Below are 18,677 nucleotides of genomic sequence, written 5' to 3' on the forward strand. Positions count from 1 at the left end.
CGTCTGGGAGGCAGGAATGTGAAGGGGTGGGAGGTTTAAACTCAGGCACCTAACAAGGCAAAAAAATAGAAGACGGGTGGAGCCCATGCTGGTTTAGTCATTTCTTAATGATGTGTCGGTGCCAGTGTTGGTTGGCCATGAAAAGTGCGCAACCCATGTAGGGAGTTGTAGCATGGCCCAAGTGTTGGGCCAGAATTTTGTAACCCTGTTCTCCCCCCGCCTCCCCAACCTTGATTGGATACAGGCCCAGTTTGCAATGAGAGCCATGTGAGCTCATTGATTTTGGGCCTTAAAGGCATATTGCGGTCAATGCCTTGGCTAGATTTTTTATGACTGCCTGAGGTGTGGCCGTAAAGGACCAGTTAGGAAAAATGTATGATCTCTTTACTTATTTATTTACTTATTATTTTTATGCTCATGAAATGTTGTTGTTGTTGTTGTTGTATTAATGCACCATTTGCCGCCATGCAAATTACAAGTGTAGCCAACTGGTGTCATAAAGTGTGTAGCAAACAGGCACTGCCCCTTTAACACATCTGTAAAACTATTCTCACAATCTACCGTGAGACAGTACTGACATGCTTGTAAAACAAGTAGCTAGAGTGAGTTTTCTTGAAGTGTGTTAATCCTGTAAATGTAAAAAAAAATATTAATACTTGAACCATCTACAAATGTCATGATTTAGCATCTTAAATATCTATTTTGTATGTCGACTACAACTGTATCAGGTCAAGAGATGTGCTATGTTTCAGTGTAAGTATACACTGGCAAGCACACACTAAACTCTGTTTCATTAATCAAGAGCAATCATTCTCCTTTTGATCACTACCCTCAAAGAGGTAGTCTCAGAAGAAATGATACAGTGGGCCACATAAAGATTTCTTATCATTTCATCACATCACAATTAAAGAAACAATAACAAAATAATTGTAGGCATAGACTTCTGAATGGCACTCTTCAGAAGAGAATCTCCCACTTTCAATGAAAACATATCTTTGCTCCCCATATTTGGACATGTGCTTCTGATTTGAGGTCTTGCATCACTCATGTTGTTGCCAAGCCTGTCCATGGACTGTCTGCTCAGGTGTGTAGGATGTGCATTTTTTTTAATATTGAAGACAAGAAGGGATGCTCTTTTCTTGCAAGTAGAGAAAAGAATGTCCCAGGTTGCTGTTTGTTAGGATTAACTGTTGTGAAGACTGTATCAAGAATCCCTAGTACATTTAGCACATGTCATTTTAAACCCTCCTTCCTTACAGAGATGATGGGTACACACGCGGAGAGACAACTGTCTCTGTGGATTTGGGACTGGGCAACATTAGCTCTGGCTGCTCATTGACCTCCTTTCCTGGTATTATTCTCATCATTATCACAACTTGATATGGATTATGTTGTAATCTCCCAATTCAACCAAGGAACACTGCCATAAGCAATCTGGAGTAATTGTGTCAAAAATCCTCCCAAAATAATGACTGTTGGACTCCAAGCTGTATCTAAATAGAACACAGGGAGAGATAAAATATATTACGCACATATTACATGATCTGAAATATCTTGATTAATGTTGCTGTTGGAGTAGACAACACAAGTCTGAATGTAGGTTATTTTCAGCCTCTGGCTGAAATCATAGACCTGATCAAAGTTGGTCCTACAATTACAGCCCCACCAGATGTAATGGTAATCAATGAGAAAGTGTAACACAAACTGGTAATGACATAGTCAGGGACTAATATATTTTCTGTGAGGCAGTAGTGGGGGAACTTTTATTTCGTTTGGGTACAGGGGTTGATCCATAAATATCCATCCCTCCTCTTTTGTTATAAACTCTGCCAGGGTTTCAGTACCAGCTTTGCACTGAATTCTGGGGTTTTAGAAGAGTTTGTGTGTCAACTGGATATATGGGAGGAACTTATGACCCTGTTGTTTTAAGATATTTGTTGTTTTCCAGTCCAGTTCAATTCACAGGGCCAGATATAGAGTAGATTGGAGGGTTGGTTTTCCGTTGCATTTAGCTTCACTGTGTTTCACTTTGTGGATCAGATAACAAAGAATAGAACTACTGTATGTGTTCTGGGGAAGAATATTCTAATCATGTTTTATATTTACTATATCTGCTTTTTAATCTGCTCTGTTAGACCCTGTTACTAATTGAAGTCTTAGAACCAAAGCCATCCCTTTTGGTTGGGCTGGAAGCTTTCACATGCATGACAGGTGGGATGGGGTGGGGGTGGGGAGAGGGGTGCAGGAAATGTCGTCTATCCATATTCATCTTGCACTTTCATGATCTGTTTGCTCTCAAATGGTCAGACATCAAGGCCATGCATTTAATGAATGCTCCCTCATCCCTCCTTTCCCCCTCCACACTTTATTAGTGGCCTTTAATAATAAATGGAGGCATCATTGGTGCAGATGGCATCTCTTGCCCTGTCTCAGGCACCACACTGTGTCGTTTCCAATTTTAGGACAGGTGTCTTATGTAGTTATTGCAAATTGGTTTTTACACCTCCTGTGTGTTATTAATGCTCAATGCTTGTTTAAACCCTGGGCTGGTGCATGCCGGGTACAACAAAACCTTCCACACATGAAAGGATGCACAATCTTCTGTCTGGATTTTTGGGAATTATGTAGATGGTTCAAAGTTGAAATATATTCCATGAATATATTGTATGCACTCCAGTTATTTTTCCAATGATGGTGGTGTGGTAGTATTATTACATAATTCATCTTTTATTTTTGATTTAACATGCCCTTTAATGCTCGAAATACATTTCAAAGATTCCAGCAAACCCATAAAAACAAACATGTCGCTTTGACATATATTGATGCAAGCATATCGTATCAATTAATCTGGGTTTGGGTTGGATCTTGTGCCTTACTTGAAAGACGGATCTTGGGATTATGAAATTAACTATTGTGTTCTTTGTCTCATTTCAGATTGTGGTACAAAAAATACACCAATGTGGCTGTTACAGACTGATGAGGACAACCTGTAGGGATAAATATTCTCAGTTTTTTCTCAGAAGAAGGACTCCTCTAATGGATTATGGACCTGGTGAAGTCAACTACCTATTAGTTATTAGCCAACTGAGAAAGAAGAGGTGCAACTGCTGTGAAACTCTATCATATGGCTTGTATTAAAGAGCAGAATTGGATTGAGGGGCGCCTGTGCTCAGGATATGAACGCGCCTAACTTCAGGACAGGAGACTTGACAAACCTTTCTGGAGTAGTCGAAGATTCCCAGGGCTCCAATTATTTCATGCAGTTGGACAACCCATTCAATAAGAAGCTCCAGGCATTAAAGGGGAATATGGGACCTCCAATCCCCCATGGGCAGGCAGCGCCAGCCAGACCCAAGATGGGTGTCCGGGCAAGAGTGTCAGACTGGCCCCAGCGGAAGGATGGCTGGGAGGCCTGCCCTCCACCGAGGTATGACAGCCTAGTGCCATCTGACCAAAACATGGACGCCATCCCCGGAAAGAGTCAGGAGTTGCTTAACAGCACAGACTTTGAAGAGACCAAGTACCCGCTCTGCGACCTCTTAAACCATTCACCTATGAAAGGCTTCGCTAGAGTGAAGAGGAGCAACAGCGAAGTCACCATAAGTGACATCGGAGCTGAGGATATTGATCATACCACTATCAACCCCAATACGGGGGCTACTTTGCGCCGTGAGTACGGGAGCACTTCCTCCTTAGATCGGCAGGGTCTGTCCGGTGAAGGTTTCTCAGCCACGTTGAGGGGTTACCACCCAGAAGTTGCTGACCAACCCAGTGCACCTCCTCCACAAAGCTTCCCTGAACTTTTGCGTTTCAACACCGCCCTGTCCCCAAGTCTTCAGACTGCTGCCCAGATTGCGCGAGGAGACATTGTCTGCATACCGGGCTACGACTACGTTGACAGTTCCCTCCTCTATAGCCGAGAGAGGGAGCGCTCATTCATCCAGCGGATGAAGTCCGAAAAGGTGGAAACCTCAATCTTCCGGAGACTGAAGACTATGAAAAGCGAGGGAGACTACCTAGATCAGGAGGATGTCGGGAGGTTCGGCAGGCCCCTTAGTTACCAGAAGTGTTTTGCCCACTATGATGTCCAGAGTGTCCTATTCAACATTAGCGAAGCTGCTGCTAACCGTGCTGACCTTGGCCGGAGGAAGAACACTACCACAGGGGCTTCAGCAGCCTCCCAATGCCAGGCCTCTGGGACAGGGGACACCGTCATGCCCATACCCATCTGTGAATCGCCGGTGGGCAGCTGCGAAGACCTTGGACACAAAGCAAGCATGGAAGCAGATGAGGGGGACGGGAAAGGCAATCATTTGGTTCTCAGCTGCCCTTACTTTCGTAATGAGACTGGGGGTGAGGGGGAAAGGAAGTTGGCTTTGCCCAAGGCGAATAGCGCCACCTATGGGAGTGTAGGAGAGGCTTATACACTTGAATCAACGCTAAGTACCCGCTGCACCAATGCAGGTGTGTCAGTGCTAGAGATGCCAAGGGAGAGCCAAGCCTTTCCTCGAGACATGATGAAGCGCTACACCATTGAGCATGTTGATCAAGGAGCATACTACTACCACAAGTACTTTTACAATAAAGGTAGGAGCCCATCTAAATGTTTGAGGAAGTATTCACATAGCATAGAGCAACTCATACAAGTATTGCAAGCACTGCAATGTTCTCATAAATAGGTAACTGACTGAACAGCTTTTTCATATTCATCAAGCAGCCATATTGAAATCCCAGACACCACATCAACTCTATGCATTTCCACTTTGAATTTGGCATTGCTTATTATTTGCCTGTTTTGACCCTGATCTCAAGGGACTTACAGGTACTTCAAATGTCCCTTCCATGTCAAGAGTGCATGACATGTTGTGAGGTAAACATCTCTTGATAGCTTCACTGCCATAATTGGTAACTCAAGAGTTTTACCCTTTTAAATGGTTTAGAATCCATAGTATGAAAAATGGATGGTCAATTACCATATGCCCCTGTCTGAGGTAATAGCTTTTCCTGAAGTCTTGCACGCTTGAACAAAAATAAGAATGGATATTAATAAAACAGAAGAAGTTCGACTTGACAGGGGAAGCATGTATGTCGTCCTAAGTATGAGCGATCAACTGAAGCATTGGTGTATTTTGGTTGTGTGTCTTGTTCAGTATGATGATGAGGTTTTGGTTTCAGTTCCCTCCATATGTGTTCACAGCCCACACAGCTTTACAGTTCCTTCCATTGCTGTGCTTTGATCCCCTCCACACTGTAGCCTCAGCCTAGGGTTAGAACTTGTGTCTGCAATTTGTTGTGCAGAAATGGGATCAAACAAAACATAATTAGGACATTCGGTTGAATAGAATTATGTTAAAAGGGATTAGCAATGGGGAAATATTCTTCAGCCTACTGTAATGAAGAAAAATGTTTGGGGTTGTAAAATTTATGGAATTTTGCGATTGTTAACACGTCGCATGTCACAATGTTTAGTTGCTGAGTTTATGAAAACTTAAGTGCCCTTGATGAAAACCATTCCTTCTACTGGTGTTTCAGTCAAGGCCGGCTTGATAAAAATACAAATATATATATCTATATATGAAATTATTTGATTGTTTTCGAATGCTTAAGCAGTGGATAAATTAAAAAAATTGGGCAAAAGAATACTGTTTTATATTTATATGAACCACATGAATGTACATCAATATCCAGGTAGTACATGCTTATTAATGAATGATGCTGCCTTTCACTCTCAGATCACCAGAACTACTTTGGCACAGATGAGACCTTGGGTCCAGTGGCGGTCAGCGTCCGTAGGGAAAAACTGGAGGAAGGAAAAGATGGCACACAGTACAACTACCGTGTCACCTTCAGGACTAGTGAGGTAAACTGACCTGCATTGAGGGGGCAGTGTTTAAGAGATGCATTCTTGGTCTGGTATATTAGATCTTGTGCTGAAAATGTTCTTCATGTTGCCATCTTTTTTTATTTATTTTTTTACAAAGTTTGTACAAATTCTAAATAATACAATGGAACAGGGATCTGGCCATGTCCCAATGGCATAGTATACATTTTGTTTAATCGTCTAAAGTGCTGAGACTTGTAGATTTGATTGTAACATTTAACTTTAATCGGGGTGTTAATGGAAGACTTATGGGGTGCAGACAATTTGCTCTTAGTCCTGTCCCATGGGTTACATTTGAGTTCCTAAAACTTTGTCCGTCGCTAAGTAATACATTTTATTAAGCAGAAAAAAATAAAACGATACATACAGTTGCTACAATGCTCAACTCAAAACTGATGCACTCAGACTAGCACCTCAGAGGAGGCTCTTTTGGTTGACCTACTCTTTAATTATGTTTGTTGAGCTAAAACCGGGGTATTTAATATTCTGATATTTCCCGGACTTATAATAATAACATTTACATGTGGTCATTCTCCCTACACCAAACCTTCTTTTCCCTCAAGCTCACCACCCTCCGGGGAGCCATCCTTGAGGATGCGGTCCCTTCCACGGCCAAGCACGGTACGACTAAGGGCTTACCGTTGAAAGAGGTTCTGGAGTATGTGGTACCAGAGCTGAATATTCAGTGTCTTCGGCTGGCAATCAATTCACCCAAGGTGCCTGAGCAACTTCTGAAACTGGACCAGCAAGGCGTGAGTGATCTTTGACCAATACTATTACCTTGATTAAAACTGTTGAGTTTTATCATTCCTAGTTTATTCAGAGATGTGATTCTTTAAAGTCACAAAAAATGGGTCTTTGAAATGAGAAACATTCAGGTTTTTTTTAGTTGATGAATGCACAGTGGGTTCTATTTATTCTTCCTGCATGTGTGGAAACTCTTCTTCATAGTGTATATGACAGGCAGTTCTACAATAGTTATCCTGACCTTTTGTGTGAAGAGTCACAATGCTGAATTCCCAATTTTTATGTAAAGAATGAACTCCCTGGGTCGTTTTCCTACTCTACAGCTAATCCCTAAGACTGAAACTTGAATGGAGAGAGTGAATGGAACGTGGTTTAGCCTGGTACTTCTTTTAGAAACCACCCTTCAATGACGCCATTGATCTGAGTGAAGCTCCTGAGTGGGGCTTCCTTTAAGGCATTGATCTGGTTCCTCAAGTTGGTTATTAGATGTGCTGTAATGGAATTTTTCTCAAGACTCTGTCCTAATTGGTTCATGGATTAAGCATTTCTGTTCTATTGGTCTAAAGTCTGCTAACATTGATTGTATTTTGGTATGGTCTGGGAAAAAGTACAAACCTGGCAAGCTAACACCAAAGCCGAGTGGAAGAAGCTTCATTATTTTGAGATGATACACTGAATGTAGTTCAATATTATAGGGATGAACATGTCAGGGGATTATCCTAATTATATTAAGAGTATTTTGATTAATTCACCCCTAGACCTCCGTGACTGTCACATATTTACATTTATAGAAATTTTCTCATCTTTACTCCCAAGAGGGCAGAAAAACAACACCTTATATTGCCACGTAACTCAATGTGTAAGTAATCTAAGAGGTGTAATGGAAAGGATGGATCGATTTAGCTTTTCACTACTGCAAAGGTAACATCATTTTAGTACAATAAAATAGTATTGATGAGATAGAGTTTAAGTCTGTTTAGTCAAAAAAATAAAAATAATTAAAAGATTGTAAAGCTGAGACTGAAATGAACGGCAATTTTTACCTCAAGCATATAGGGGATATATCTTGACAACCATTTGGAGGAGACTAAATTAAATGGTTTACTCATGTTTTGCTAGCTTCCTCAAAATATTAATCATTCAAAGTGCTTCAGTCTTTGTTCCGCAAATCAAAATTATTTGACCATCACCTTCTGCTAAATGTTTGCCATGGGTTGCTATGACAACTGCTGTTGTGACACTCACCAAAGAGCCCCTCTCGTGTTGGAGAGAAGGGAAGACGTGCTAAAGGTAGCACCTGCAGCGTGAATGAAAGTGAAATTGTTACTCGCAAATCTATTTTCATTTTAGCGGCTCAAATCACAATTTTTGCCTAGCGTTGAGCTGCCCAGTCTCCCCCGCACAAATCCCTATTTTGCATTGGTCCCTATGATTTTGGTTGTGGGTTGAAATGTTGCCTTTAAAACCTCTTCTCATCATCCCCCACCACTCTCCCTTATTCCAGAAGTCTCATAAATTATTCAGGACCCAACAGTTGGGTGTTGTCTGATGGGCACTCTGAATGAAATTACTCGTCTTTTGTGGTGTCGACTCCCTGTTCAGATTGATAGCACACTTAGTACGACTGTCTCAGCACCGGTGTCAGGTAATGGATATTGATAGGTCGAGATAAAATGCACTTGCCAGTAAAACGGGCTATCCTTGAGAGCTTGCACTGCGCTTTAAGCCTAATTTGACACCGCACACTGCTCGCATCCACATTGTAAATCTACAATGTTATCTAAAGATACAGACAGTGAGGGATTGTCTCTTGTCATGTATTTTTGAAAGCCACTTGGAATACAATGTAGCGATTCAATAGGAAATTGTCATTTTATTGGATAATTGTGATAAACTGACACTTAAATATCACTCTACTTTAAAATAAATGAGTACCCTGCTTATCTATATAGACATGGCAAGAGACATGACAACATGTGTCTTGTCATTCTTATGAAAATGCCATAAAGCCATTGCATCAGACCCAAGCATTTGAAAACAATACTTGACATACTAAGATGTGTTTGAACTGCCAAATCTTTTTTTATGTGATCCAGCTAAGCTTTCAACACAAGGTGGGAATCTTGTACTGCCGGACGGGGCAGCGAACGGAGGAAGAAATGTACAACAATGAGAATGCCAGCCCTGCCCTGGATGAGTTTCTAGATCTGCTGGGTCAAAGAGTGAGATTGAAGGGCTTCACCAAGTATAGGGCGCAACTTGACAACAAAAGTAAGTGTTCAAATGTGAAAATGTATGTGAACTTGTGCAATAACTTCAAGGTTTAACCCCCCTAAAGTGCTTTTTATAAGTTTTTACATGTTACATTATTGACCTGTTCTTTTCAATCCTGAACATTCTATTCTTGCAGTGTCTGTTTTCATGATTAGAACATCCATTACTTTGTATTGTTCTGTGTCAGTCAGTCTGACCTCAATTCTTTGTTTTTGTGTCAGCGGATTCCACGGGAACCCACTCTCTCTACACCAACTATAAAGATTGTGAGCTGATGTTCCATGTATCCACACTGCTCCCATACACTTCCAATAACAGACAACAGGTGAGAAGACACATCATCTTAGGTTTTAAATGTAAAAATACTTAGTTATACAAATAATTTTAAGGTAAATTATTACCCACACATATTAAACATTAGAATCCATTTTTTTTTTTTGATTTTGTTAATATTTGATATGTAGGTTAAGTATGTTATGCTAGCTGTGAGGCAAGAATTTGCAAATCAATTGTTTTTAATTTGATAAGAAGGAATCAAGTTGCTTTATAATGGTTTCCCAGAAAGACAAGTTAGTTCTGTGAAACAAATATTGTTTTTCCTCCATTTATTTTGCAGTAGTACATTTCAACTTTCATATATCCTACTGCATGGGCGATTGTATATCCTGTTTGCAACTATGAGTCAAATGCCCTTGTTTTATCATTATTGCCATCATAATAGAACAGATTGCTCAGTGGCCTTCCCTTGCCCACAGCAGACAGCTGGTAATTTTGGACCTTTAGTCACAGTGTGCTCTGCTGAATTAGAATTGGCATTTCTCATTTTTGTAGCCTGTGAACTGTTAATGGGAAAGGAAATTGCTGGAAATGTTACCGCAGCAACAATTCTGCATGCAGTTGCCAATTAGCCGTGTGTGTGGTGTTTGTGTGAATATGTCAGATACATCTAGAAATGGTGGAATGGGGTCCCTGGCACCCTGTTTTCTTGCTAACAGAAAACAGAAGTGTAACATGTATCGTGCAGGGAATTTCAAGGACTGCTAGTGTAAACTGAAAGGACAGTCCTTGTGACAAATTTGTTTTACCGTAAAATAGCGCCTGCACTGACAGAGCAGCTTCGATTTCAGGCCCTCCTAAAGCTACATCCATCTGCTGGTCCAGGACACACTTTACTTTGTGAGTGACATTTCTGGAAAGCGTTTCCCATTTGAAAATCGAGCCAGTGTTATATGATGGCATTGCGTGTGTCTTGGACCTAATTAGTGGACTTTGTGTGATTTGATGATTTAGCCCTGATCCCTTTTTCTGGGATCAGGGCTGATTGTCTGGGATTAGCAGTAATCCTCCTGAAGGTCTCCAGAGAACAGATCTCTTTCTCTTAACTCCCTGAGCTGGGCGGCTCCGCCACAATCCTATTTGCTCACCACCTCTGTCAAGGGAGTAAGGAGGCAGATCACACACTTGATTCAGATGTCTTAATCACATGTTATTTACTATCAAAAACTTCACTGTTACTTGATTTTACGCAGATAGCTAAATAAAATTCAGGGTAAAAGCTCAATGATGGAGCTAATGCACAGTATTTGACCCAGGTTCAGAATCATTGGGTGATTTGAATTTGATGTGTAATAAGTGATATGCTTGCTTCAAAGTTGACTTCTTTGTCATGTGTTTCCTGTCTCTTTTTCCTCCTTTTGCAGCTACTGAGAAAGAGACATATTGGAAACGACATAGTCACAGTCATTTTCCAGGAACCTGGTGCTCTTCCCTTCACTCCAGTAAACATCCGCTCACACTTTCAACATGTCTTCATCATAGTCAAAGTACACAACCCCTGCACTGAAAATGTTTGCTACAGGTGAGCATAGTGGCATTCATACAATGCACTTTGGGTGAATAATTGTGTGAGAGGATACAAGTACTCTAAGGATTCAAACACATTTTGTTTAAACGTATTTGGTTAGATTTTTGTGTTTACTCCAAATCAGGTTATGTTAAGTGATTCAGAGGACCTTCATCATTCCATTTCACACATTTTACTGTACCTATGTTAAACATTTACTTGGGAAAACATTCTATATTTGCATCCATTATCATTGGTTGTAGCTGCTACAGTATTCCTTTTGCATTAGGAGTTTAATAGTTGTTTCTATTTTCAGGTTGTGGATTATTATTATTAATATGACATTAATCCTTCAAATGACCCATTCTGTTGTGTGTTGCTCTGTTTGTTTTTCTTTAGCAAGATTATAGGAGTAAATTAAATAGAAAATGTTATTTGTTATTATTTTTGTTCTTGTATATCAGACCGAACAATGTGTGGTGACAAATTATTGTGTTATGTGCGATGACATGTGGCAAGGCTAGTCACAGGGTGACATCCTCTTGGACTTGATGCCTTTTAAAAAGAGCACTTTAAAAAACAAAGTTCTTTTGTTTTACATTTCTTTTTTCTCCCTTCACCAGTGTTGCAGTCACCAGATCAAAAGATGTTCCCGCCTTCGGTCCACCCATCCCACAGGAAGTGATGTTCCCAAAGTCAGCAGTGTTCCGGGACTTCCTCCTGGCCAAAATGATCAACGGTGAAAATGCGGCTCACAAGTCAGACAAGTTCCGTGCCATGGCCATGCGCACGAGACAAGAGTACCTGAAAGACTTGGCCGAGAATTTTGTCAGCGCCACCCCGGTGGACTCATCTGGCGCAAAGTTCAGCTTCATCACGTTGGGCGGCAAAAAGAAGGAGCGTACAAGACCTAGGAGGAACAGCCACCTGCAGAGCACAGGGGCGGTCACCTGGGCCGTGGTGGCCCGGGACTTTGGACAGTCGGCAGACATTGGCTGCCTGTTGGCTGTCTCCAACGAGTTTGTGGTGCTGATCGAGGAGGCATCCAAAGAGGTGGTTTTTAACTGCTACTGTCGGGACGTCATTGGTTGGAGCACGTTATGTGGGAGTGTCAAGCTGTTCTACGAGCGTGGGGAATGCGTGGTGTTTTCTGTTCAGGAGGGATGTTGGGATGACGTTCGGGAGATCATGCAACGCCTGGAGGCGAGTATATAAGGATGCTTTCAAACTTAACCTTTACTGAAACTATATCCTTATCTCGATTTGTAAATATGCCCACATTGTCAGATTTGTGTGTTGGACATTTTACCTTTACCAGAGAGGCCTTACCTTGGATGAATTAGATATTAAAACATGATGGGTCAGGGTTTTCTTGTAAGTTGAAGTTGGCCTGGGAACTGCAATTTACCTCTCTAGAAGGTTGTTTTAAAATGGCTTAAATGAAGGGTGAGCCATTACTAATCTTGTTAGTTTAAATAGTTTACCTTGGGTGAGAAGAACTCAATCCCATGCTCTTGCCAATCACTGCAGTCAGGATAATTGTACGTCATAAAATAAACTCTTTGAAACAGCAGATAGAAATAAAACCGTTGAGACCAAAAATGAAAAGATGAGGTGAGAAAATGCTGGTTGTTCTGAGAAAGAAGCATAACTTGTTGTGGTTCACATACCATGTGCCTCATACCTCAGACAGTTCATTTTGGGCCATGGGATTTTCCAAAAGTGAACATAATCTCTTCAACAAAGAGGAACTGGGGGTTGTATCTCAGTTGAGCTAATAACGCATCGACACGCTCTGCCGGTTGGTGATGAACACTGTGGCCAAGTGTTCTTCACATAATTAAAGAAACACATGGCACATTTGGAGAATGCCCCCTGATTCCCACTCCCTTTTTTATTGGAAACATACAAACAACCCTCTCTTTGCCAACCTAAAATCAGTGCCTGATGTTTCCAATAAACCCAGCTACCAAGTTGAATAGGCCATGCTGTCTTTCTAAGTAGAAAGAAGGAATGACTTAAGCAGTTTGAAGATTATTCAATAATGTCACTTTAGCCAAAGTTAATTAAGGCAAGCGTTGACCCAAGCCAGTTGCTATAGAAGATGCAACCAAAATATATAAAACTTGGTTGATGACTGCCAGTGCTACATGTGCTTAGTAATATTTACACATTTTAAATAAAATAATAAACCAAGCCTTTATTTAGTACTAATTATACATTTTAATGTTTATATTTTTATAATGGAATTTAAATGTATTCCAATTAGCATTGTATTAGAAGTGTCCAATCTAGTTGTATTTTAGTATGCTGATGGTTTATATTTAAGTATAATGTTTTGAGATGGTTATAAAATGTTAATATATATTTCATAGTGTACATTACTGCTCTTAAAACCATCTTTCTCCACTTATTTGCACCCTTGCAGATTGTCACCCGTGGCTGTGAGACAGTGGAGATGACCCTGCGGAGAAACGGTCTTGGCCAACTTGGCTTCCACGTCAACTTCGAGGGAGTTGTGGCCGATGTGGAGCCATTCGGTTTTGCTTGGCAGACTGGGCTACGTCCCGGCTGCCGATTGGTGGAGATCTGCAAGGTGGCTGTTGCATCGCTGTCTCATGAGCAAATGATTGACCTGCTCCGCACGTCAGCTGCCGTCAGTGTGGTCATCGTTCATCCGTATGAGGATGGGACTCCAAGGAGGTCAGTTCACTTGGCGGCCAGCCAAATAAAAGGGACCACGGTTTAATAGCAAATGGACAAGAACAACAAAGAAAAAGTTCAATATTACCGTTACCTTTTAAAATACAGTAATATTTGTAATATTCGCACAGATGTGGCTTGTTAAGCAAGCCATTTTTACGAATCAAATTGATTCCAGCATATCGACTTGGCCTCTTGTTACAACACCCCAGGGTGCTAGTACCAATCTAACAGTGGCACAACCAAAGCACTGTTGAGTGAAATTTCGAACACGTTGGGGAAAAAATTATGATAGTCAAATCAACATTTAATTTTATAGCCCTTTTTACAAGCAATGTCACAGAGGTGTTCACATACGCCCATAGAAACTGCCCCTCAACCAACCTAAACCCTCAACCCTATACTTGTTGGCCTGGTCGTTGCAGAAACTTGGGGATGCAGGGAAGCATCCAAGCTAATTAGCTCCATAAGCCATGACCTAAAGACTCATTAGGTTAATCCATGTTATTGATGTAATTCAGCCACAGGCCTCACGCAATGACGCAATATGTAGATAGATACTGAATTGAGCAATTACTGCCCAAAAATATTAAGTATGTTGCCTGCCAACTGGTATTTAATGCCATGTGAATTTTTGTCACCTTTTGATGCCTTGTGCCTGTGCCATTTGGAGAGGGTATGTATTCAGTGGTTAAATCAAAGAAGAAATGGCTGCTCCCAGTTTACAGTCAAAATGACTTCACATTTTGGAAAGTTAACAGTTTTATTTTTATTTTTATGTTTGAAGCAATTCAATCAATTACTAGTTTGAAGCCATCTAGACCAATGATTACCATCTTGTCGACCTCTGTGGTTAATGCAGGTGGGCCGCCAAAACAATTAAAACTGAAATATTTATATATACTGCTGTTAAAAAAAAATTTTTTGTTTGTTTGTGAGAGAGTGTAAAGTGGGTTACCATGTGTGACTAGTGTGTGTACTGTGTGTGTGCGTATTTGTATGAGACAGTGTAAAGTGGGTTCTTAGTTCCTACCTGACTGACTGCATGTGTACTAAGCATCCCTTGTTGGCCAAATACTGTAGCTAGTTTTGTCATTCACATAGCAATCACACTGAACTGAATTTGGCATCAACAACATGACTTTGAATACCTTGTTCTAGACCAATACATTAAACATATGGTTTTGGTATTAACATGCCTCCTGAGACTACTGCTTAGACTACTTCTGTTTTGATTAAAAAGACACAAAAATACAATTTTAATTGACTTAAACTAGACTAAATGTCATCAGTTTTCGTAGACTAAAACTAGACGAAAATAGTCATGGATAAGTCTGACTAAAATAAGACTAAAATGCTCAGACTTTTAGTCGACTAAAACTAGACTAGACTAAAAAGAGTATGAACGTGACTAAAACGAATAAAAACTCAAATGACAGCTTGACACAGACTAGACTAAAACAAAAATTAAAACAGGACGCCAAAAACAACACTACAGATAAGTCAGTCAGTCAAACTTTATTAAACGTGTTCACAATAACTCACAACATTGTTCAAACATTAATGAGCGTATTCACAATAACTCCCAACCTTGATCAGTTGTAACCCGTAAAAAAAACAGTCTGATACCGCTAAAACGAACGTTAGCGTATTCACAATGTAATATTATGGTGAAGCACAGTATGTATTATTCCGCGACACTCCTGACAACGGTAGCCTTAATGCTGCAAGCGGTGTGGCTTTGTAGTTTACCAAAGTCGTACTAAAACATTTTGACAGAGCGCCGTGTACCACACAAAATCGCTTCGAGGTCAGTAAACACAACCAGAATTAATCCATATATATATGGCGCTCCGGATTATAAGGCTCACTGTCGTTTTTTTTTTTTTGTCCGGAAAATACGGTACATTTACCTTTTAATACATCATGACCAAAACGTCAATAGTTACGCTTGGCATGTTTGCTATTTAAAATTGTTATATGGAACTATAGGAATGGTTGTAGTTATACAGGTTACCTCTCTTTACAATGTGTGTTTAGTGTGGCACTGATGGACACTTTGTCTTCTGTGTTGGCTAAAATAAATGTTGCCATGAAAGTGAACTGTTTGGCTCCCGTGGTGAGTTAAACGTGTGATAAGAGCGAATTATGTGAACGGATGTGTACACGGGCCGCATAAAATATTTGAGCTATGCAAGTGGGCCGCAAAGTGGAAAAGGTTGGGAATGGCTGATCTAGACAGTTGGAAGCATTCTGGAATCATGGAAGATTCTTCCTTGCCATTTACCTAATAAAAATATAATAAAAAAATCACGTTCGTTAAATGACCTCATACCAGTGGTAGTATGGTATGATATGGATGGAAGTAGTTAGGGAATTGCATGTGAATCCATTTGGATTTGACCTATTTGTATTTTCAGGAGCTACACTGAACTGTACCGTGTGCCAATGGTGGAATATAAAGTGGATCACGAAGGAGCACCCACCCCCTTCAGAATGACCACTGCTGCCTGGCATCGGGTCTCCGCCGTTCCCGGCGGTCCACCCTTATCCCGTTCCTCACCAACCCAAGGGCCCAGCCCGGGACAGCAGATGTTCCAGTACGTCCATGGCACCATCTCCCGCAGCACCTCCTTCGACAGGAAGCTACAGGATGGAACCAGGTACCCTTCCCCTTCCCTCTCCCAGTCTTCTCCTTTCATATCTATCTGTTGTCTGCTTCATGATGGTTCTGATTTTCAGAAGAAAATAATTCACCTTTGTTCACGATTGAAAAGGTTAATTCCTAACTATTCAAAATGGATAAGTCCTCCTTTATCACACACAACTAATATCCACTTGGCGTTATTGATGTAATCTGCCAACACCACTTAAAGGGTGACTGGGTCCAATCAGATTATATTTGAGATGAGGAAATGAGAACAGATAAAGGGAAGTAGTCCGGCTGGACTACTGTAACGCACTTTTCACTGGTCTTCCCAAGAAAACCACTGAAAGACTACAGCTCATTCAAAATTCTGCAGCTAGATTATTAACCAAAACTAAAAGGAGAGAACACATTAGTCCTGGCCTAGCTACTTTACACAGGCTCCGAATTGACTTTAAGGTCCTTTTCCTCACATACAAAGCTCTACACGGACAAGGACCTAGCTACATTGCTAACTCCCTTATAAACTACACACCAGCTAGAACACTGCGATCATCAAATGCAGGCCTATTAGAGGTCACCAGAAGCAGTCATAAGAAGATTGGTGATTCGGCCTTTGTCAATTACGCCCCAAAACTATGGAATAAATTACCCATAAATATTAGGGAAGCAAACACGCTAGACATTTTTAAAAGACAGCTTAAAACCTATCTTTTTACCGAAGCATTTAAGTAATTTTATCTCAGAAAGGTTTTACTACTTTTATTAGTTATATTATTGTTTTTATAGATTTGCTATTTTAATTATTACTTTTATCACTTGTATTATTGTTTTTATTGATTTTAGGTAAAGCACCTTGAGCTACAATTCTTGTATGAAATGTGCTATACCTAAGATCCCCCAAGATCCAAGATGGCGCCGATGATGGCTGCCTCGGTCGTTAGGTGCGCTCTTTTTTGTCTTGTTTTGTCTGTTAATTCAGTGTTCTGCCAAGATTTCTGGGGTTCTCTAACTAGAGAAGTACTTCTAAACATCAGGACTACAACTCCTGTGGATTTATTTCCCACTTTTCTGCTTCCAGCGGCAGAATTAGTGGGAATTATAGTCAAAGCCACCCTCGGCTTTGTCATAGCAGCGAAGTGCCGTAGGAGAGGCAAACGAGCCGGTGCTCTGGTGCGACTCCGTCGGCGTGGGGCACGCACAGCATTACCGGGGATATTTCTCTCCAACGTGCGTTCACTGAGCAACAAACTGGATGAACTTCAGCTATTGGTGTGGAAAAACAGAGACTTTCATTCATCTTCCGTTTTGTGCGTTTATGCGTCAACAACTACCCCAATCTTATCCACTTTCGGCCCCGTAACTCCCCTGGAGAGCGCTGAAGCGAGACTATCTTGCTCCTCATGTTATGCTGTAACTTTCTAGTCTCGTCCTGTCTACCCCCTTGTCATGTTTGTGTATTAGAAACTGCAAGTGGCAGCTCGGATCTAAGATGGATTCGAGAGACCGCAGATAGAGTGCGGCTAGTTTGGTTTGTTAAACTTTTTAGATCAACACTTGTATTATTGTTTTTGTTGATTTTATGTAAAGCACTTTGAGCTGCAATTCTTGTATGAAAAGAAAATATAAATAAAGTCTTACTTACTTACTTACTTACTTTACGGAGACATGGCTGAGTGAACTGATCCCAGACTCTGCGCTACAGCTAGCAGGTTTCAAACTGCTGAGAGCGGATCGTGACCCCGTGCTCTCTGGCAAAACGAAAGGCGGTGGTATTTGTTTTTACATTAACAGTGGCTGGTGTGAAGATGTGACAGTGATTCTGCAGCACTGTTCTCCTGATCTGGAATCATTTTTTATTAACTGTAGATCTTTTTACTCGCCACGAGAGTTTGCATCATTCATTCTGGTTGGCGTCTACATGCCTCCGCAGGCTAGCGTCAACGAGGCTCAACGTGTGCTCGCCAGCCAGATACTGAGTGTGGAGCATGAAAATCCGGATTCCTTGGTTATTGTGCTAGGCGACTTTAACAAAGGCAATCTCACTCAAGAACTCCCAAAATATAGACAATTCATCAAATGCCCTACCAGAGAAGGAAACACCTTGGATCACTGCTACTCTACAATCAGCAAAGCATACCATGCGGTCCCCCGAGCAGCACTGGGTCACTCTGACCACGCCATGGTCCACCTGATTCCTGCATACAGGCAGAAGCTAAAGCGCTGTAAGCCTGCTGTGAGGACATCAAAACAGTGGACCAGTGAAGCTATGGAGGATCTGCGGGCGTGCTTGGACTGCACTGACTGGGACATGTTCACGACTGCTACCAATAGTCTGGATGAGCTCACAGAGGCTGTGACATCATACATCAGCTTCTGTGAGGACTGCTGTATACCAACACGCACCAGGGTAAGCTACAACAACGACAAACCCTGGTTTACAGCTAAACTCAGAAGGTTGAGGTCAGAGAAAGAGGCCGCGTTTAGGAGTGGGGACAAAGACAGTTTCAAGGAGTCGAAGAACAGGTTTAGCAAGGCGGTGAGGGAGGCTAAACGACTGTACTCAGAGAGACTAAAACACC

The 18,677-nt window shown here is 41.2% G+C and overlaps 1 protein-coding gene across 3 annotated transcripts in view; it reads left to right on the forward strand.

Annotated features, from left to right (window-relative positions):
- sipa1l2 (signal-induced proliferation-associated 1 like 2) overlaps positions 1 to 18,677 on the forward strand; it is a 64,334-nt gene that overhangs the window by 22,607 nt on the left and 23,050 nt on the right. For all 3 annotated transcript variants that reach the window (XM_067259466.1, XM_067259469.1, XM_067259467.1), the window contains exons 2-10: positions 2,935 to 4,587; positions 5,733 to 5,860; positions 6,445 to 6,633; positions 8,725 to 8,899; positions 9,124 to 9,227; positions 10,603 to 10,760; positions 11,369 to 11,948; positions 13,174 to 13,448; positions 15,869 to 16,111. In XM_067259466.1, coding sequence (XP_067115567.1) covers positions 3,177 to 4,587; positions 5,733 to 5,860; positions 6,445 to 6,633; positions 8,725 to 8,899; positions 9,124 to 9,227; positions 10,603 to 10,760; positions 11,369 to 11,948; positions 13,174 to 13,448; positions 15,869 to 16,111 — 3,263 coding nt within the window. In that variant the 5' untranslated portion in view covers positions 2,935 to 3,176. The remainder of the gene's footprint in view (positions 1 to 2,934; positions 4,588 to 5,732; positions 5,861 to 6,444; positions 6,634 to 8,724; positions 8,900 to 9,123; positions 9,228 to 10,602; positions 10,761 to 11,368; positions 11,949 to 13,173; positions 13,449 to 15,868; positions 16,112 to 18,677) is intronic.

This window comes from Osmerus mordax, chromosome 21 (genome assembly GCF_038355195.1).
Source record: "Osmerus mordax isolate fOsmMor3 chromosome 21, fOsmMor3.pri, whole genome shotgun sequence".
In the NCBI taxonomy this organism is placed as follows: Eukaryota; Metazoa; Chordata; class Actinopteri; order Osmeriformes; family Osmeridae; genus Osmerus; species Osmerus mordax.